Raw genomic sequence first — 21,693 nt, forward strand, 5'->3', positions numbered from 1 at the left:
GGTTCTAGACCAAAACCATTGCAACTAAACTCGAACCAAAGATCTCACAGGTTTGAAGACAACTCCAGTACCACTGGGCTTAATCCTATGTATATTTTTCATTATATTAAAATCTGCTTTCAATTCAAATGTGTTCCTATCAATATGGCCCCCAAGAGCTCAAAGCTAGCACAAGCACCCCTTAAGAAGTAACTGGTTACATCCTGCATACACCTTATAAGAAACAGAAGCTTATATAAATGAAGACATTTAGGAAAACTAAATAAATCACACTACTCAGAAATTAAGAAAGCCTCTCTCTTTCAAGCTTTCAATGATGTTTTTAGCAGTAACCTCCAGAGGAGTGAAGTCCACACCCAAGTCTTTTGCCTTCTCTTTAGATACCTCATATTTTGGCACAAAAGGCTTGTCATCTACACATCTGCTTGCAAAAGAAAACCATAACAGTAACAGATTTCTGTTCAAAATTGTGTGATTTAAACTGAGAAATTGCAGAACAAATTATAAGATCTTACTTTTCAGGAAGTGGTAGTGTCGGGTAGTGTTGGCGCAGAATCTTAAAGAACTCAGACAAGTGTGCTACTTGTCCAACTAAACAGTATCTGCCACTGGCTGAAGATCTTTCAAATGCTAGAATATGTGCATTTGCAACATCTCTAACATCAACAGATCTTAGAGTCTCATTTGGAAATGTTTGACCTGCACGTAAAAAGACAATTTCTTCCATCAAACAGATTCATGAAGGATTGCAGTAGTTGCATATGCAACATCCACAACTGAGAAGAGTACCAGTTATGTAGTTCAAAATAATCTTCATAGTGACATTCAGAGTTGGCTGGAAGACAGGACCAATCACAAACCCTGGATGTATTGTAACCAAGTCAATTCCATTTTCATTTGCAAATTTCCAAGCAGCATCCTCTGCTAAGGTTTTTGATAGCCTATACCAATGCTGGAAAGCACGTGAAAAGGTTAGTATTCTAACTTCTCAGTGAGTGTTCTTGACAATGATCTGAATAATATCAGATTCAACACAAGCAACCAATTCATACATATAGTTTTAAATCACAAGGTTAGTGTTTTTAACTTCTGATGCTTGCACTTGCGGATGAAGGTAAACCAGAACAGGCCACATCCTCTCATATCAGAAGAAATTATATGCTATCACTATGATAGCATATAATTGCTCTTCATATTGCCAGTAAAAACCATTTTCATTTATGGTGGAAAACTTAACCATGAAAATTGACAACTTTTCAAAATTAGGAAGGGAAGCGGAGAACTTTGTAAAAGAAACAATAATATACCTTATTTTCCTTGCAGAAAGCAGGATCAGAAAACCAAGTCTCATCAACTACCACATTAGGGGTCAGAGGTTTTCCATTGAACAGTACTGTTGCGATAGAAGAAGTTACAACCACTCTCTTGATAAAAGGGACTTTCGAACACGATTTAAGAACGTTTAGTGTTCCCTTAACAGCAGGCTCAAGCAATACATTCTGAAATGTGGATAACATAGAAACTATGACCATGAACTTAGCCACTAACGTACTATGTAAGATAAATGTGATTGAAAAATGCAACAAAAGTACCTGTGGGTCATCTGTTGAAAGAATTACAGGAGAAGCTGTATGAAATACACCTTCACATCCATCAACTGCTGAATCAAAAGTTCCTTCTTCCACTAAATTTGCCTTGAACAACTGAAGTCTCTCTTTAGCTCCATCGAGTGCAAGCAAATGTTCTGTTTGCTTAGGATCATCTACAAAATTCATAAACGAAATTATTCTATGAATTGATAAATAGATACAGAGGAGGGAGAACATTTCTTGGAAATGCAGTCTTCTTCTGGGCAGAGTGCAGTAGTTTATATAATAAGCTACCATAAGAATTCCATCAAGGGAACATAAAATTACTTTCCCTGTGATCAGTAAACAGTTCATTAACAGAGTGCTTTAGGCAAACAAAACAATACTAACACCCAATTGGCAACTCATATTGCCCATGCCAGATCAAGAAAATCTCAATAGCAATCAAGCAATTAAAATTGAGGCTTGGATTATATTAGGATAATCACCCAGAACCTAAAAACTCCTGAATTCTTCAGAAAACTTACTAAAGATCAAACTCACTTGCCCACTTGAGCTCATTACAGACAACCGCCAGAAGAGAGAGATTATACTGTGCTAAGAAAACTAAATCAGATTCAGAATCTAATCACTCAAAATTATGCACAAAATCACAAAAGTACACTGACTTGACCACATCAAGCTCAAAAGAGACAGTACAAGAAGCTAAAAGAGAGAGAACTTACTGGGATCAAGAACAGTAGCTTTAACTGTGTAACCTCGCTGGAGTAAGAGCTTGACCAGCCATGAAGCTATATAACCTGATCCTCCAGTTACACACACCACCCTTCCTTCTCCACTCATGATGTCTCTTTCCTCTATCCCTTACTCTCAGAAGAAGCAAATATGACACGGACACGGCCTCTAGTCTCTGCCATATATGTACGCCATAAGGCTTACAACATAAGGCTTACAACGGCAAACGGAGGAAATTACGCTGTTTGTTGACCAACCCAATGTCATTATTTCATTTCAGCTCCTCACCTTTAATTTATTAAAATAAAATTTTAATTTTAATTTTTTTTTAAAAAAATCCCTTTAACAAATTTTCAAGCTTTTTTTTTTTTTAAATTCACACTAAATTATCTATAAATTATTATTTATAGTTTTTTTTTTATTTATTTATATGAAAAACTAGATATCATATATTAATAAAATGTCATTTTAAAATTTATAAATTATTATTATTATTATTATTATCCACGGTATAAATTAAATTTCAATATAACAATAAATGATAAATAATATATATAATTAATAATTTTGTCTATAAATTTAGTTAAATAAATAATTTTATTAATAATAATTATTGATTAATTTAATCATAAAGAAAAAAAAAAGAAAAAGAATGAAGAAAGGGTAAAAGAATAATTTTATTCTTTTTAATATAAAAACTTGCTATTACATATTAAAGGGATTATTTATGAAATAAAAATAACGTTAAGAAATTTTGTTCTGATAAATTAAAATTGAATCATTGAATGAAATAATCACATAAATTAAAAAATGTTTGTACAATTTAGCTTATCAGTAGGTTGTGGTTTCTATTGTTGATAAGGTATGGCATGTTTTATGGGCATGCTTCTGATTCCAAATTAAGGATGATAATGGATGGAGAGGTTGTGGGAGATAGTGTGTAACACCCCAAATTTTTTTTATTTATGAGTATTTTTTGTATTTTAATTTTATTTGAATTTTAGGAATTTTTTTTGAGATTTTTCGGATTTTAAAAATCGGGTTCGATTTTCCGAAAATATAAACTTTGATGGTTTTTAAAAATTAATTTAAAGACCACGTGGCAAAACTAAAAATATATTTGGAGTCTACGTATTTTTCTGAGTTTTCGGGAATTTTTTCGGAATTTTTGGACCTCGTTTTCGGTCCCGAGGCAGAGTAAAAATTCAAAATTTTGTATTTCGAATCGAACCGGCCGAATCGAACCGGACCGGATCGGACCGGTCGAATCGGACCGGTCTCTTCTCTTTTTCTTCCTCTTCCTCCCGCGCGCGACGCCCTCTCCCCTTCTCTCTTTCTTTTCTCTCTCCTCCCCTCCCCTGCCGCCGGCCAGCCGCCTCCCCTGCGTCCTCCCCTCGCCGCCTCGACCTTCCCGGCCAGTAGCGCCTGAGCGGTCGGAAACGCCGCGCGAAAGTCCCATGGCCGCTCAGCGATTTCCTCGGCCAAATCCGGCCGATCCGGTCACCGATTGGACCGGGTCTTGTGTCCAAAACCATCTACTCGGCGAGAGCTTTCCATAGACACCAAGAACGCCGAAATCCATCGAGCGGATTGTCCGATTTTAGCTCGGGAAGATTTTAGCCCATTTCGACTTTTGTGCGAGATTTCTGAAACCGTGAATCCCACGAAAACCGAGGCCACCAAAGACGCTCCATTCGTCGAGAGCTTATAGCGACATAAATTTCGAATTTTTCCGACACCGTTTTTCGGTGGGTCCCACGAAACTTTGCAGTGTATTTTCGAGCACTAAATGAGCTTAGAAAATTCTGAAAAATTTATGTACTAACCCCCGTGTTATGGGCTTCATGTAGGTATCCTCGATTCGCGGAAATTCGACAGTTGACCGGGTTTACAAATTTCGGGCGAACGGACCGTTCTGGAAAAGTCTCGAATTGGGCGAGGTTTTGGCTAGCCCCATTGTCGACGTCGAGCGCGTTCGAAGTCGGAATCGGCAAAGGTAAACCGAACCTTGTTTTTACGTAATTTTCTAGTGCTTAAATAGGATTAAAAATCCATAAAATATTCGGGGTCGCTTAGAAAATTACTATTCTTATTGCAATTGCTTAGTAATATTGCTAAGGACATGGGGCAAAGTTTTATAATTTTTAGAGCTTGTTTGGGCGGTTTTTGCAAAAATGATCAATAATAAGGACTAAATTGAAATTTTACATATTGTGATGGATGATGATTTGATGGGCGGGAGGGGCTGTGTGATATGATTGAACTGTTGATATATGGATTGTGAATATAGAAGTGCGTTTTTAGCCCTTTTGCAGGTTGGGTAGGTCCTAGGTATAGGGGGGACTCTGCCGGATTTTCGGCACGACTTAGGACGTAATTGGTCTTTTCTTTGTATTGAGTCAGATTGTATTAAATAAATGTAATATGATTGTCAGGTGAGCCGGGACAGCCTTCTTCCTCCGCCCAGCCACCACAGTGATTGTCGTCAAGTCTGTGAGTAGAATATTAATTTTAATTGTAATTTCGATATTATTATATGTTCAGCATGCCCATGCATCACTTATTTGCATATATTTATGTAGTTAAACTCTAGGCACGATTTTTGATGCATTGATAAATGTTAAAGTGCCATGTATGTTGTTGTGGTAATTTGGAGCAGTGTGCGTGCGTTGGCGTGCGTGTGATGTGGTGTGGACTATGGATAGGACGGGTAGACACGGCTTGAGTTCTTCGCTGGGACCCGGTCCTTCGGGGTAGACACGGCTTGAGTTCTTCGCTGGGACCCCGATTTGGTATTTAAGTGGAAGTCCGAGCTGAGTTTTTCGCTGGCACCAGGTTGGATTTAAGAGAGCTGTATAGGGGATCAGCTCCCATATATTATGATTGATGTTACAGGGTGCGTGAGTGCTCCAAATTACCTTTTTGATGTTATGATGTGAAAATGATGTGGATGTTGCATTTCACTCTACAGGGTGCATTAGATTTAGATAGTTATAGAGATTATGGTTAAAATTGATATTTTACTCTCTGAGTCGAACGCTCACTCCTGTTCAATATTTTTACAGGCCACAGGAGGATATTTTGTTCTGGGTTAACCTGCTTTTCTATCTCGCAGGTTGTTTATCAATATTTGTGTAATTTTATTTACTCCTAGAATTTCCGCATGTGTTAGCAGTATTTATTTGAATTTGGTCTGTAATATTTTTATCATGTTGGACCTGTAAACTTAAATATGTTATGCATGTTGATGGATTGGATGAGGGAGCTGAGCTCCCATTTATTATTATGTTGATGAGTATGTGGAGGGTGAGCTGAGCTCCCCAATTGACTATATATTGTGTTTACAGGTCGGGTGAGTCGAAAACTCCCCGTTGGTAAGTCCATTTTATGGCCGGACTCTGTCCGTTTGTTTTCTTGAAATTGGGCCCAAATGGGCCTTAGAGTTGGGTAAATGAATAGTTAAGGCTTACTACGGGCCTCGGGGGCTTTAGGCTGGCCCAGGTCCTAGTGCCGGTCCGGTCCATAGGTTGGGTCGTGACAAATGTGGTATCAGAGCTTAGGCTCCAGATTCTTAGGGAATGTTGTCTAAAGTATTGGGAAGAGTCTAATAGGAATCACATGCGGAAATATAGGGTCCACATTCGTCTTGCATTGTCATCTTTGCTTCTAGTTACTGCTCCATATGTTATGTATAAATATGAGTCTATAGAGCTGTATAATGTGCAGTTTTGAATTTTGTGGGCTAATGCTGCTGAATTTCAGGAAAATGCATAGAAGCAGGAGAGCTGCCACTGCACCAGAACCAGATGTGCCCGACGAGGTGTCGGCACAGGATGAGGCGCCTGCCCCGAGGAGGCGGGGTAGGAGGCCTAGAGCTGCTCAAGTAGAGGAGCAGCCAACCTGATCTGAGAGCAGTCCTTTATGGCACAGGTCCCATGGACCCCATGGCGCTACTCTAGGTGATGCAGAGAACCATCGACATGATGGCGCAGTATATGGTCCATCCTCCACAGCAGCAGTCCACCGCACCAAGAGAGGAATCTTACAAACAGATCATAAATTTCAAGAAGTTGGTGCCTGGTACCTATGATGTGTCGAGCGATGCATATCGGTTTTGGATTCTGCATGACGGCGAGGCGAGTCTGATTGGTGATAGAAGATTGATAGAGTGTAAGCAGCACGTCATGGGGCCCATGCCTAGAAAATGGATGAATGACTACGAGTTAACCAAGATGGAGGTTTTGACATGGGCTCGGTTGTGGAAGCATTCATCAATCGGTTTGTGCGAAAGCTTGGATATCGAAGCAGTGGGCCTTTGAGGCCTTAAGACGAATGGCGGTGCAGTAGATGAATATGCTCTGCAATTTCTGGAATTGAGCAGATATGCCCCTGCAGCAGTAGCTACAGAAAAGATGAAGGTGAAAAGATTCCTAAAGGGGCTTGACAGGAGGTATGCGAACCTGGCCATGATGTCTGATCAGTCTTTTGATGTGGTGGTGGATCGAGCCAGACAGATTGAGATTAGCTATGCTGTGGATGACAGCGGAAGAGCAAAGAAAAACAGAGCAGAGGGTTCTTCAGGTGTTCCCCACACGGGTACTATGGATAGTGGTGGCCAAACTACTTACAGAGGAAGAAGCAGAAATAAGAGGAGTGGTTTTAGACACAAATCCCGAGGGTTCGACAGTGCGGATCCAGCGGTGGTAACGATTCGAGGCAAGGCGATTCTAGCTCGTTCAGATCCTCTTTGGCACCGTGTGCCTGATGTGGAAGAGGACATTCGGACCTTATTTGATGGGGTCGAGTATGCTTGAGTGTGGCCAACCGGCCACTTTGCTAGAGATCGCCTGCCGTTTTGATGAGCCAGATGGGGTCACGGGGTTACATTGCAAATGTTCCTCGACAATTGTATCCGGTGCTTCCAACATGGCGGTCGATTCGATGGCCAATGGCGAGGACAAGGGGCGTGGATTTGGAGGCGGTCAGAGGTAGAAGTCGATGTCGAGTTACGCCACTCGGTAGGGGTCAAGCACGGGTTTTCACCGACCCACCAAGATGCTCAAGCTTCAAATGCGTTGTGGCGGTATTCTTCAGTGCATTCTTATGAGGCTCGTGTTTTGATAGATCCATGTGCTACGCACTCATTTGTCTCCCCTGTGTTTGCCATGAGGTTGGGTAGAAACCCTACAACTTTAGAGTGCCCTTTGTCAGTAGCTACCCCACTTAGTGACAACATAGAAGTAGACATGGTATTTCCGGGTAGCCCAGTGGTAGTGGATGGAAAGATCCTCCCAGCAGACTTGGTTCCTCTCCAAGTAATGGATTTCGATGTAATCACGGGGATGGGTGGTTGGCAACTCATTATGCCACCTTAGCTGCGGGAACAAAAAGGTATACTTCCACATACCTGGTGTGGAAGAGTTTAGCTTTGATGGTGACAGGAGCGTGGCTCCATATAATTTGGTGTCAGCAATTAGTGCTAGAAAAATGTTGAGGCGTGGATGCCAAGGGTATTTGGCATTGGTGAGAGATACATCTGTAGAAGGTGTCAGCATAGAAAATGTTCCTGTTGTCAGAGAATTTATGGATGTCTTCCCTGAAGAGCTCCCAGGGTTGCCACCAGAAAGGGGAATAGAGTTCTGCATTGATGTTATTTTGGGTACAAACCCCATATCCATGCCACCTTACAGGATGGCACCACAGTGAAAGAAAGAGTGAAGGAGCAAATACAGGAGATTTTGGACAAGGGTTTCATACGTCTGAGCACTTCACCCTGGGGTGCTCCTGTTCTATTTGTGAGAAAGAAGGATGGGTCATTGAGGTTGTGCAGTGACTACGACAATGAACAAGGTATTTGTGAAGAACAAGTATCCACTTCCTCGGATCGATGATTTGTTTGATCAGCTCCAAGGAGCTAGATTCTTTTCCAAGATAGACCTACGATCAGGCTACCATCAGTTGAGAATCAGGAATGAGGATGTGTCCAAAACGGCTTTCAGGACAAGATATGGTCATTATGAGTTCTTGGTGATGTCTTTTGGACTCACTAATGCACCAACAGCCTTCATGGACTTGATGAACAGGGTGTTCAAGCCTTTTTTGGACCGTTTTGTCATCGTATTCATAGATGACATTCTGGTATACTCTCGGACCGAGGAAGAACACGTGTGGCACTTGAGGATGGTGTTGCAGACGTTGAGGGAGCACCAGCTATATGCCAAATTTTCAAAATGTGAATTTTGGCTAGAAAGCATCTCATTCTTGGGACACGTGGTTTCTAGTGATGGCATTCAAGTGGATCCCAAGAAAATTGAAGTCAGAATCGATTGGCTTAGGCCTACAACGATCCAACGAGGTGCGAAGTTTTCTGGGTTTAGCTGGTTACTATAGGCGTTTTGTACAAGATTTCTCCAGGATAGCGGCTCCCCTAACTAAGTTGACCAGGAAGAATGTTCCATTCATTTGGACAGATGACTGTGAGGAGAGTTTCCAAAAGCTTAAGGAGTGTCTAACCACTGCCCCTGTGTTGACACTACCTGTGAGTGGTGAAGGATACACCGTGTATTGTGACGCCTCCAGAGTTGGCCTAGGGTGTGTCTTGATGCAGAATGGAAAGGTAGTGGCTTATGCTTCAAGGCAGCTGAAGAGGCATGAGCAGAACTACCCCACCCATGATTTGGAAATGGCGGCTGTAATCTTTGCACTAAAAATCTGGAGACACTACCTGTATGGCGAAGTGTGCGAGATATACACCGACCACAAGAGTTTAAAGTACATCTTCCAACAGAGGGACTTAAACTTGAGACAGAGGAGATGGATGGAGCTTCTGAAAGACTATGATTGCACCATCGGTACCACCACAGGAAGGCCAATGTTGTAGCAGATGCCTTGAGCAGAAAATCTTCTGGCAGTTTGGCGCACATTTCAGTAGAGAAGAGACCATTGATTCAGGAGGTACATGAGTTGATGGATCAAGGTTTAATCCTAGATCTTTCAGATGAGGGGGTATTGTTGGCTCACTTTTCAGTGAGGTCAGACCTGAGGGACAGAGTTAGAGTTTCCCAGCACAGAGACCAACAATTGATGAAGATCATAGAAAGAGTACAGCAAGGTGAAGGTGGTGAGTTTGGATTTGCCAATGATGGTGCCCTAGTACAAGGTTCTAGGATATGTGTGCCCGATGTGGACAACCTCAGGAATGAAATCATGCGAGAGGCACACTACACACTGTACAGTATCCACCCAGGTTCCACCAAGATGTACCATGATGTGAAAGATAGCTATTGGTGGAATGGCATGAAGAAAGACATAGCAGACTTTGTGTCCAAGTGCTTGACTTGTCAGAAGGTGAAGTTTGAACACCAGAGACCGTCAGGGAAGCTGCAAGAGCTCCCTATCCCAGAATGGAAGTGGGAAATGATCACTATGGATTTTGTGACTGGGTTGCCTCGTACCACGCGAGGATATGATTCGATATGGGTAATTGTAGACCGCTTAACCAAATCAGCTCACTTCTTACCTGTAAAGACTACATACTCTGTGGCACAGTATGCCCGGCTCTACATTCGAGAAATAGTCAGATTGCATGGAGTTCCGGCTTCCATAATATCTGACAGAGGGCCCCAGTTCACTTCTCGGTTTTGGAGAAAGTTGCAGGAAGCACTTGGCACACAATTGAACTTGATCTGACCTTCCACCCTCGCAGACAGACGGTTGAAAGGACAATCCAAACACTGGAAGACATGCTTCGCATGAGTGTCTTGGATTTTGGAGGTCAATGGGATGAGCAGCTAGCTTTGGTGGAGTTTGCCTACAACAACAGTTATCACTCCAGCATAGGGATGGCACCCTATGAGGCACTATATGGAAGAAAGTGTAGGTCTCCTCTGTGTTGGACGGAAATGGGGGAAGCGAAGGTGCATGATGTAGACCTAGTGCAGTACACTTCAGAGGTAGTTCCTTTAATCGAGAAGCTTGGCGAGGCGGCTTTCGATGAAGCGGAAGAGTTATGCAGACCCCAGACGGAGGGATGTGGAGTTTGCAGTGGGCGACTATGTATTCCTGAAGGTATCTCCAATGAAGGGAGTCATGAGATTCGGAAAGAAGGGCAAGTTGGCACCTCGGTATATCGGACCTTTTGAGGTTACTGATAGAGTTGGAGCCGTTGCCTACCGGTTGGAGCTACCACCCAACCTTTCTCACGTTCATCCCGTGTTTCACATCTCCATGCTCAGGAAATACATTCCCGATCCTTCTCATGTCTTTGATGGATGTGATAGAGCTAAAGGAGAATTTGACATTTGAGGAGCAACACAGTAGCCATAGTGGACTACCAAGTAAGGCACTAAGATCCAAACAGATCCCTATGGTTAAGGTTTTGTGGAGGAGTCAGTCAGTGGAAGAGTGCACCTGGGAGTCAGAGCGGGACATGCGTAGCAAGTACCCTTACTTGTTCAATGTATAATCATGTACTTTATTCTGCCTTGTGTAAAAATTCGAGGACGAATTTTCTGTAAGGGGGGAAGAATGTAACACCCCAAATTTTTTTTATTTATGAGTATTTTTGGTATTTTAATTTTATTTGAATTTTAGGAATTTTTTTTGAGATTTTTCGGATTTTAAAAATCGGGTTCGATTTTCCGAAAATATAAACTTTGATGATTTTTAAAAATTAATTTAAAGACCACGTGGCAAAACTAAAAATATATTTGGAGTCTACGTATTTTTCTGAGTTTTCGGGAATTTTTTTCGGAATTTTTGGACCTCGTTTTCGGTCCCGAGGCAGAGTAAAAATTCAAAATTTTGTATTGAATTGAACCTACCGAATCGAATCGGAGGTCTCTTCTCTTTTCTTCCTCTTCCTCCGCGCGACGCCTCTCCCTTCTCTCTTTCTTTTCTCTCTCCTCCTCTCGCCGCGGCCGCCTCCTCGCTGCCTCCCTCACGGCCCCAGCCGCCGGTAACGGCGAAACGCCGCGAAAGTCCCTGGCGCTCGCTCGCCAGCTTCCTCGGCCAAATCCGGCCGATCCGGTCACCGATTGGACCGGGTCTTGTGTCCAAAACCATCTACTCGGCGAGAGCTTTCCATAGACACCAAGAACGCCGAAATCCATCGAGCGGATTGTCCGATTTTAGCTCGGGAAGATTTTAGCCCATTTCGACTTTTGGGCTAGATTTCTCGAAAACCGTGAATCCCACGAGAAAACCGAGGCCACCAGCACGCTCCATTCGTCGAGAGCTTCGCAACGACATAAATTTCGAATTTTTCCGACACCGTTTTTCGGTGGGTCCCACGGAACTTTGCAGTGTATTTTCGAGCACTAAATGAGCTTAGAAAATTCTGAAAAATTTATGTACTAACCCCCGTGTTATGGGCTTCGTGTAGGTATCCTCGATTTGCGGAAATTGACGATTGACCGATGCCGCAAATTTGGGCGCATGGACCCGTTACCGGAAAAGTCTCCGAATTGGGCCGAGGTTTTGGCTAGCCCCATTGTCGACGCCCGAGCGCTGCGTTCAAGTCGGAATCGGCAAAGGTAAACCCGAACCTTGTTTTTACGTAATTTTCTAGTGCTTAAATAGGATCAAAAATCCATAAAATATTAGTTTTAGCTTAGAATTTTACTATTCTTTTTGCAATAGCTTAGTTATATTGCTATGGACATGAGGCAAAGTTTTATTATTTTTAGAGCTTGTTTGGGCAGTTTTTGCAAAAATGATCAATAATAAGGACTAAATTGAAATTTTACATATTGTGATGGATGACTGATTTGATGGGCCCAGGAGGGGCTGTGTGATATGATTGAACTGTTGATATATGGATTGTGAATATAGAAGTGCGTTTTTAGCCCTTTTGCAGGTTGGGTAGGTACTAGGTATAGGGGACTCACGGATTTTCGCACGACTTAGACGTAATTGGTCTTTTCTTTGTATTGAGTCGATTGTATTAAATAAATGTAATATGATTGTCGTGAGCGGGATGACCTTCTTCCTCCGCCCACCGCCATGATTGTCGTCAAGTGCGTGAGTAGAATATTAATTTTAATTGTAATTTCGATATTATTATATGTTCAGCATGCCCATGCATCACTTATTTGCATATATTTATGTAGTTAAACTCTAGGCACGATTTTTGATGCATTGATAAATGTTAAAGTGCCATGTATGTTGTTGTGGTAATTTGGAGCAGTGTGCGTTGGCGTGCGTGTGATGTGGTGTGGACTATGGATAGGACGGGTAGACACGCTTGAGTTCTTCATTGACCGGTCCTTCGGGTAGACACGGCTTGAGTTCTTCACTGGGACCCGATTTGGTATTTAAGTGGAAGTCCGAAGTGAGTTTTTATTGGCACTGGGTTGGATTTAAGAGAGTCGTATAGGGATCGGCTCCCATATATTATGATTGATGTTACGAGTGCGTGAGTGCTCCAAATTACCTTTTTGATGTTATGATGTGAAAATGATGTGGATGTTGCATTTCACTCTACAGGGTGCATTAGATTTAGATAGTTATAGAGATTATGGTTAAAATTGATATTTTACTCTCTGAGTCGAACGCTCACTCCTGTTCAATATTTTTACAGGCCACAGGAGGATATTTTGTTCTGGGTTAACCTGTTTTTCTATCTCGCAGGTTGTTTATCAATATTTGTGTAATTTTATTTACTCCTAGAATTTCCGCATGTGTTAGCAGTATTTATTTGAATTTGGTCTGTAATATTTTTATCATGTTGGACCTGTAAACTTAAATATGTTATGCATGTTGATGGATTGGATGAGGGAGCTGAGCTCCCATTTATTATTATGTTGATGAGTATGTGGAGGGTGAGCTGAGCTCCCCAATTGACTATATATTGTGTTTACAGGTCGGGTGAGTCGAAAACTCCCCGTTGGTAAGTCCATTTTATGGCCGGACTCTGTCCGTTTGTTTTCTTGAAATTGGGCCCAAATGGGTCTTAGAGTTGGGTAAATGAATAGTTAAGGCTTACTACGGGCCTCGGGGGCTTTAGGCTGGCCCAGGTCCTAGTGCCGGTCCGGCCCATAGGTTGGGTCGTGACATAGTGAAATTTATTTTTTAATTAAATTATTTTATAAAGGGGCATATCTTTTCAGATGCCCCACATAGAAATATATTTTTTGCTTCTAAGCCCCAATTAAATTTAATATATGAGATTTTACAATAATTGATGATTCTGCTAAGGGGAGAGAGAGAGAGAGAGAGAGAGAGAGAGAATTTGATGATTAGTCCTGTTTTTGATTCTGAACAAGTATGCTAAAAAGAAATGAATTAAAATGGAAGAAATTAGTTTGAATTTGAGGTTTCTAATTAGGGTTTTCTTTGGAAATCGAAACAATACAATAATTTTCTTTAGAAATCAAATAAAATGCACCAAGATATGGAAAACCGTGTAAGAATACAACTTTGCTAATGGTAAACGTCAATAATCATAAATCATCTAGACCTCAAAAGAAGCACCCTTTTAGAGGGACAAGTAACTAAATTTAATGGCTGCATCCCACATACAATCTTGTAAGAAATAGGAGCTTGAGCTTCACATGTATCACTGAGGCATTTGGGTAACTCACATCATTCAGATGCTAAGATCACCTCTCTCTTTAAAGTTTTCAATGGTGTCTTTAATGGTAACATCCAATGGAGTGAAGTTAAGACCCAAAGCTGTTGCTTTCTTCTTGGATACCTCAAATTTTTTCACAAAAGGCTTGTCATCTGTGCATCTGGTTATGAAACAGAGTTTTTGTAAAATTTCTGTGATTTTGTCAGAGAAATTGAAATTATAGATACAAAAGAATGCTAAACATTTCTTATGAGCAGTATGTTAGTAAGGCAATCATATATTATAACTAAAGATTCAGGACCATTGCCAATGAGTTTTAGCTCAGTGATACTAGAGTCGTCTCTAGGACCATGAAGTCTTGAGTTCAAGTCCTAGTTGGAACCGATTATACCAAAAAAGAAAAAAATCAGGACCACTAACTCACTTTTGAGGAAGCTTTAGTGTAGGATACTGTTCATGCAGAATCTTCAAGAACTCAGAGAAATGTGCAACTTGTCCAACTATACAGTATCTGCCACTGGCTGAAGGTCTTTCAAAAGCTAGAATATGTGCATATGCAACATCTCTAACATCAACAAATCTAAAAATTTCATATGGAAATGTTTGACCTTCAGGGGGAAAAAAACTATTATTTCCATCTTATGAATTCTCATAGGATTGGAGTGGTTAGAAGGAAAATTGGTATCAGCCAGACAATAAAGCTATTTTCTTGTTGATAGTTTGGAAAGTTTGGAAAGCTTATTTTTAATTATAATATAAGATAATAAATCCTTTTATCTAGCCCATTTTCAAATGTTCCCAAGAGAACAAAAAGCATAAACATTAAAACATACCCTGTTTTTTATCTTCTGTTATTGATATATTAAGCAATATATTGAATACTTATATGTCTAGGAGGCATTCTACTGCTAGAAGTTCTTTAAATGCAATCTAGGTAATGACTGAGTGATATTGCATTCTGTACTTCATAAATGAGTGAATTGCATTCTGCGTAGCCCACAACCATACAGCCCATTTGGCATCCTTATTGACAGAAAAAAGAAAATGGTGTCATCGATGGTTGAAGAATGAGTACCTTTTATATGGTTCAGAATCACCTCCACAGTGATATTAAGAGTTGGCTGCGAGAGAGGACCAATCACCCATCCTGGATGCATTGTAACCAAGTCAATTCCATTTTCTTTTACAAATTTCCAAGCAACATCCTCAGCTAAGGTTTTTGAAAGCCATACCATAGCTGGAATTGAAGTAGTGAAAGAAGGTTAGTAATTTAACTTGATGATAGTCTAGTTAATACTCATGTCAACATGCGCAACCAGTTCATCCATAGAGACTTCTCCAAAAACTAAAAACGTGATTATGCTTCTGTGAAAGAAAGTTAACATTTCAGACATTATGGACAAAAAAATAATGAAAATCTGAAATCCATGGTGGAAGAAGCAGGGACAAGGAAATTTATGAATGGAAAGAGAGTAAAAATCATGTGCCGTTATTTGTACATGCAGATGCACGTAAAAGGAATGACAAGCCTCATATCTCATATTTCTAGTAGAACCATTGCCATTCGTGAAATTTCAAAATTTTCTGCAGCAGAGACATGATGTACCTTATTTTCCTTGCAGAAAGTTGGACCTGAAAACCAAGTCTCATCAACTACCACATCAGGGGTCAGAGGCTTCCCATTGACAAATACTGTAGCCATAGAAGATGTTACAACCACTCTTTTGATAGAAGAGACTTTTGCACATGACTTGAGAACATTTATTGTTCCTTTTGCTGCAGGTTCAATCAATTGATTCTGTAATGCAGATAAAAAAAATGAACTTTTTAACCAAGATACAAAATAAACTAATGAATTTCAACTAATACATATGTCTGTGGAACAAAGATAAATGTAAGGATAAATAATAATGTTGCAAATAGAGACTGCTTTAATTAAGATAAAGTTGCAATTCACCAGTTTACCTGTGGGTCATCTGTTGAAAAAATGACAGGAGAAGCTGTGTGAAATACACCTTCATATCCATCAACTACAGGATCAAAAGCTCCTTCTCCCACTAAATTTGCTTTGAAAAAGTGAAGTCTTTCTTTCGCTCCATTGAGTGTACACAAGTGCTCTGTTTTCTTAGGGTCATCTATGACATGGTGCAAACAAAATTAGAAAAAGTAAAATGAACTCCTATGAAGATAATGGAGAAGAGCTCAAAATAATGCAGGAAGCCCACAAAGACAATGGCTTGACCACGTTAAGCTCAAAAGGGACACACAAATAAGCTAAAAGAAAGAAAAGCATAAACTCACTTAGATCACGAACCGTGGCTTTAACTGTGTAACCTCGCTCGAGTAAGAGCTTAAACAGCCATGAAGCTATGTAACCTGAAGCTCCAGTTACACACACCACCTTTCCTTCTCCACTCATACTGGATGTCTGTATCTCTTGCTCTCTCTCTCTCTCTCTCTCTCTCTCTCTCTCTCAGAACCCAGAAGAGATATTTCCCGGTCTCTCTTCTGGAGGGGACATCTGGATATATTGAATCTCTAACTACGTCCATGGTGTCACTGCCTGGCAATGGCATTGGCGTTTTACGTAAGCTATGATCTAATAGTAACACTAACGGCAGACGTAATTCAAAGGTCAAAAATGTTCACTTACAAATTAACTTTCTAGTCCTCATATTTTGGATGAAACAACATTTTAGTCCATCACTTCTTAACTTTTTTAGGGATTTAAAAGTTAATTAATTTTGAAAAGAGCTCTGCTAGGTTAATTATTGTGACTAATTACAGTCAACAATATTCTAGTGAGTATTATTGAAAAAATTAGGGTAAATTATAATTTAATTTTGAAAAAATCTATAACTTAGTTCCTATATTTTTAAAAGCAAGTAGTTTAGTTTCTCAAGTTTGATTATATATACAGATTACTTCTTCCATCAAATTTATCATTAATTATAATAAAAATTACCAAAATGCCTTTAACTTTCAATATGAAATAATTTAGTCACTGAGATTTGGTGAAACTTACAAAACAATCCCTTGATTTAAAATTTATATTTAAATTGTAATTTACCCAAAGAATTATAGAGTGCTAGTCATTCTTTATTGTTATAAAATGTTCATGTTCTTTATTCACCTTCTGTATTTTATTATTCGTTTTTATATTTACTTTTTCAGTTTTTGTAATTATATTTTATTCATACATTCATTTTTTTTATTTTTTTAATACTTTGAAAAAAATTCATTCATTCACTCTCTGTAATAACATTTTTAATAATTTATTTATTTTGTGTAGTTATTCATTTACTTTCTGTAACCATTGACGACTCACTATAGTCAAACACCACATTAAGAATTTTAATTTTGAATACTCAAGAATTAAAATATTAGACAATTGTCAAGAGTCATTTGAGAGAAACTGGTGTCAGCCTCCATCTCACTCACAGATCCCTTAAGAAGAAAGCTCTGATGCCAATTGTAGGTTTAAGAAATAAAAAGAACAGAAAAATTGAAATTGCAGAGCAGGAAATTACAAAAATGCAACGGCTTAAGTAAAGTTCTATATTTACTCGATGAATGGTAATACATTTAAATAGCTGAAAAAACATAACTGAAAGCAAAATTGTGGTCCTAAGATAAAGCCACGATCCATGAAACAGAATAAAACAAACTAACAATATCCTAAAGAATAGGACTAACTTATTGACCAAGAACAAATCAATTAAATATCTGAAAAGATGTCATGTGCAATCCAAAAACAATATTTAACACTCCTTGCTTTTGGAACTGCAAACTCCAATTCTTTGCCTTAGAAGCTCGAATTTGCTGACTGGAAGAGGTTTTGTGAATAAGTCTGCCAACTGATCTTTAGAGTTGCAGTGAACTAGAGTCACTTCTCCATTTTGCTGCACTTCCCTCAAGAAGTAGAGCTTGATATTGAAATGTTTAGTCTTCCCATGAAACACCGGATTGTTTGAGATAGCAATTGCTGCCTGATTGTCAACGAAAACCTCTATGTTATTCTTCTGCTCCATATGCAAATCACACATAATCTTTTTCAACCATAGAACTTGGTTTACTGCTGCTGTTGCTGCTATGAATTATGCTTCTACAGTGGATTGTGCTACAATCTCTTGTTTCTTTGAGCACCACGAGAAAACTCCTGAACCTAGGCTGAAACAATATCCTGAAGTACTTTTCATGTCATCAATGGATCCAGCCCAATCACTATCCGAGAATCCATACAACTGTTAGTAGTATGCCCTAGAGCATATCATTTAGTATGTATCTTGTACATGTTTTTATTAATAAAAGGCATTTCCATTTTTCCGTTTACATAATATATTTATGTGTAATAGAAAAGGTCCATTGATATTTTGTTAGAAATTCTATTCTTAAGTTGTTAAGAATATGAGTGACAGTATTTCTAGTACAAAGTATCATAAATAGGTTCACAATCGAGGATACTTCATAATAAGGACATGACTTATCCAGAAAGATTGTATTCATGTTTGTTCCCAAGTTATTTATATGAGATATAAATAAGATGGAATGGTGAGTCTCATGCCATATAATAAACATGATAGGCACTTATACATGATAAGTAGGCCGAACCAGTGACACTTATGACAAGCACATGGAGTTTTCTCTTGTCAATGTTTTGTCATAAATCATATCAGTGCATATAATTTTTAGACCTGAGATAGCATAGTTATCTTGTATATAGGTAGTTTGAGTTTGATACTGCTTTCATACTTGTACTGTGTATGGGTATATGGGCATGTGTTGGCTCCTACTAGTTATATATGGAGGTGGGTGTTGATCAAGATGGAATCTGTTCCTCTAAGTAAATAGAGATAAAATCCTATGTTCATTTAATTGTTCTTGATGTTTCAAGTTCCTAGCCAGGACAGATAGATTTATTCAGAAAAGATTTTCTGATGAGAAAATCTTTTTAATCAAGAACTGGAATTAAAAGAGAACATAATATTCATAGCAAATGGGGTTTGACATAAACCATGACTCCAGCTTGAGTTGGGATTTTGTAACAGAGAGATTCTAGTGCATGGTAACATATGATTATAGGTTCATTTAAGGTAAACCTTATTACTAATTGGGTGTCCATGGCATGCTATGCTAGGTGTTAACCATGGTCTATGAGTTGCATAAAATGATTTAGAGAAATCATTTATGGTAAGAAAGAGTTCTGATGATATTAAGAGTTGATATCATGTCTCATTGTCAATTAGTGATGAGCCTAGTAAGTCACATACATACACAAGTTATCACCTATTTAAATATGATTTAATTAATTAATTAAAGAGTTTAATTGATTAATTAAATAGGTTTGGTTTGCAATTAGATTGCAAAGTCCCTTGCATGACTTGAAACCAAATCTAGATTATTGGAGATATAGTATAAGTTAAATTTATATTTAAAGTGTTTAAATATGAATTTAATTAATGAGAAATTAATTAATATAGATTAATTAATTAATTTATATTTGATATAAATTAATTAGAAGAAGAAAAATAATTATTTTGGGTTGAGAACTCAAAATTCAGTCATAGGGGCATTTTGGTCATTTCACAGGGTGACATGTGGCTCCATGAGATGGTGACACATGGGATTACACATAAGCTTGCCAAATGTTTTTTTAATCATGTAAGATGATTAAAATCAAGATTAAATATGGGTTTGACACTTGCCACAATGTGATTGGGTCACATAAACCTAGAGCTAATCAAAGGGTGACATGTAGCAAGGGTTTAATATGTTAACCTAGCTATATAAGTGTTGTTATGAAAAAGAAAAAAACAACCAGCAGCCACTCCTCCTTTGTCACGCCATTTTGAGGCTCTCCATCTATTCTTCATCATCATCTCTCATCAATTCAAAGAAATTAGCCATCAATCTCTTGAATTAAGAACACTAGAAATTGTTTCTAGTGTCCTGTTTATATCTATAATCTCTTAAAAGGTAGAACTTGAATTTCTAATTAATAGAAAAAGCTTTAGAAGCTGTTCAAGGGCTGCCATAGGTGTTCTTGGTGTGGACAAGCTAGAGGGACAACATCTGGTGTCCTGAAGACGAATCTCAAAGGCACAGACACGCTGCAGTGCATCAAGAGGTTAGTGTAATCGTTCTTGATTTAATCTAGGGTTCTAAAATTAATCTGATTAATTTAAAAATCTTAAATGGCAAATAAAGATCCAAAAATATATTAAAAGAGTTTTAATATGTTGTTTATCATTGAAATCAAATAGATAAAAATAAATCTTGCATGATGCATGTGACCCTAGGTGAAAATTTTTGAATTCAATGGTATAAACTTGTGTTTTTCACGCTTTCGTTCCTTCAACAACTTGAGGCTTTGACAGTTCTCAAACTTGACACCATAATTAATGGTACCTTTGATATACCTTAATATTCTTTTTGCTACTCTTAAATGTAGTTCACTAGCACAATGCAGAAATCGAGATAAGAGACTTACAGCAAATAAAATATTCGGCCTTGTTACAATGAGATACATTAAACATCCAATCAAGCTTCTATAATAACCTTCATCAACTTTATCAGCACCATCTTCCTTACTCAGCTTCTCTTTTTGATTCATCGGTGTGCTCACTGCTTTGCATTCTTCCATCTAAAATTTTTCAGTATTTCTCTTGCATATTTCTTCTGGCAGATGAACATATCATTTTCGCTTTGTTTGATTTCCATCCCAAGAAAATAGGTCATAAGACCAAGATCTGTCATTTCAAAGACATGCATCATTTTTTTTTTAAACTTCTCAACCAGCCTTGTATTATTTCCTGTCACTAAAAGATCATCAACATAAAGAGACATTATGAGAACATCATTGCCTTTATGCTTAACATAAAGAGTGGCCACAGATAAACTTTTTTCAAAGCCTAGGCTTAGCAAATGATCATCTCTCCTGCTGTACCAGCCTCAAGGCGCTTGTTTTAGGCTGTAAAGAGCCTTTTTGAGCAGGTAAACCTTATCCTCTTCACCTTGCACCACAAATCCATCTGGTTGCTCCACATATATTTCTTCCTGCAAAACTCCATTTAAAAAAGCTGATTTGCATCTAATTGGAACACCTTCCAGCCCTTTTGTGCGGCTATTGCAAGCAGCAATCTGATTGTATCTAATCTTGCGACAGGGGCAAAAGTGTTAGAATAATCAACACTATAAATTTGTGCATACCCTTTAACTATGAGCCTGGCCTTGTATTTGTTGATGGAGTTATCTGCATTTAACTTTGTTCTGAACACCCATTTCACACCAATGACATTTCTATCTTCAGGCTTGTCAACTAACTCCCAAGTTTTATTTTTCTCTATCATTGACATCTCCTCCTCCATTGCTTTCTTCCACTTCAGGTCTTGAAGAGCTTCTTTCGGTCCAGCAGGTTCATAAATTGCTACATTACATCTCTAATAGATGTCTGACAGCAGCCTTGTTCCTCTAATCAAAGAATCATCTTCTAGGTCATTTTGCCACTGCTCAGTTCTTTGCTCTTCAGAAGGACTGTTGTTTACTTGTTGTAAGAGTCCACCTATTCTTTGAGAATTCTTCCAGTCCCACTGCTCATTCTCGCTGAAGTGTACGTCTTATGTGATTGTCATCTTTCTAATTTGAGGATGATAGACTTTGTAGGCTTTAGAAATCGAACTATAGCCCACAAAGATGCCTGGAATTGCCTTCTTGTCAAGTTTGTTACGTTTAACCTGAGGAACATGAGCAAAACACACAGAGCCAAAAACTTTAAGAAAGCTTAGTGAAGGTTTATAC

General features: G+C 38.8%; 1 protein-coding gene, 1 long non-coding RNA gene and 1 pseudogene across 3 annotated transcripts in view; 1 reads left to right on the forward strand and 2 right to left on the reverse strand.

Annotated features, from left to right (window-relative positions):
• Positions 1 to 74: 74 nt before the first annotated feature.
• LOC110659970 (phenylacetaldehyde reductase) lies at positions 75 to 2,581 on the reverse strand. 2 transcript variants are annotated; one of them, XM_058134084.1, is made up of 6 exons: positions 2,315 to 2,581; positions 1,593 to 1,762; positions 1,308 to 1,499; positions 790 to 952; positions 516 to 699; positions 75 to 421 (listed from the first exon to the last, which is right to left on the reverse strand). In XM_058134084.1, exons 1-6 carry the CDS (start codon positions 2,430 to 2,432, stop codon positions 277 to 279), a joined length of 972 nt encoding a protein of 323 aa, XP_057990067.1. In that variant the 5' UTR covers positions 2,433 to 2,581; the 3' UTR covers positions 75 to 276. The 2 variants fall into 2 exon arrangements, with proteins under 2 accessions (XP_057990067.1, XP_057990066.1); XM_058134083.1 differs by having other exon boundaries at positions 75 to 457.
• An 8,093-nt stretch (positions 2,582 to 10,674) lies between these two features.
• Positions 10,675 to 21,693, forward strand: part of LOC131172469 (uncharacterized) — a 47,212-nt gene continuing 36,193 nt past the window's right edge. The window contains exon 1 of the long non-coding RNA XR_009142941.1: positions 10,675 to 10,792. This is a non-coding gene — a long non-coding RNA (uncharacterized LOC131172469). The remainder of the gene's footprint in view (positions 10,793 to 21,693) is intronic.
• Positions 13,718 to 16,403, reverse strand: LOC110659974 (phenylacetaldehyde reductase-like; annotated as a pseudogene).

The sequence above is a fragment of the Hevea brasiliensis genome, chromosome 14, assembly GCF_030052815.1.
Source record: "Hevea brasiliensis isolate MT/VB/25A 57/8 chromosome 14, ASM3005281v1, whole genome shotgun sequence".
Lineage (NCBI taxonomy): Eukaryota > Viridiplantae > Streptophyta > Magnoliopsida > Malpighiales > Euphorbiaceae > Hevea > Hevea brasiliensis.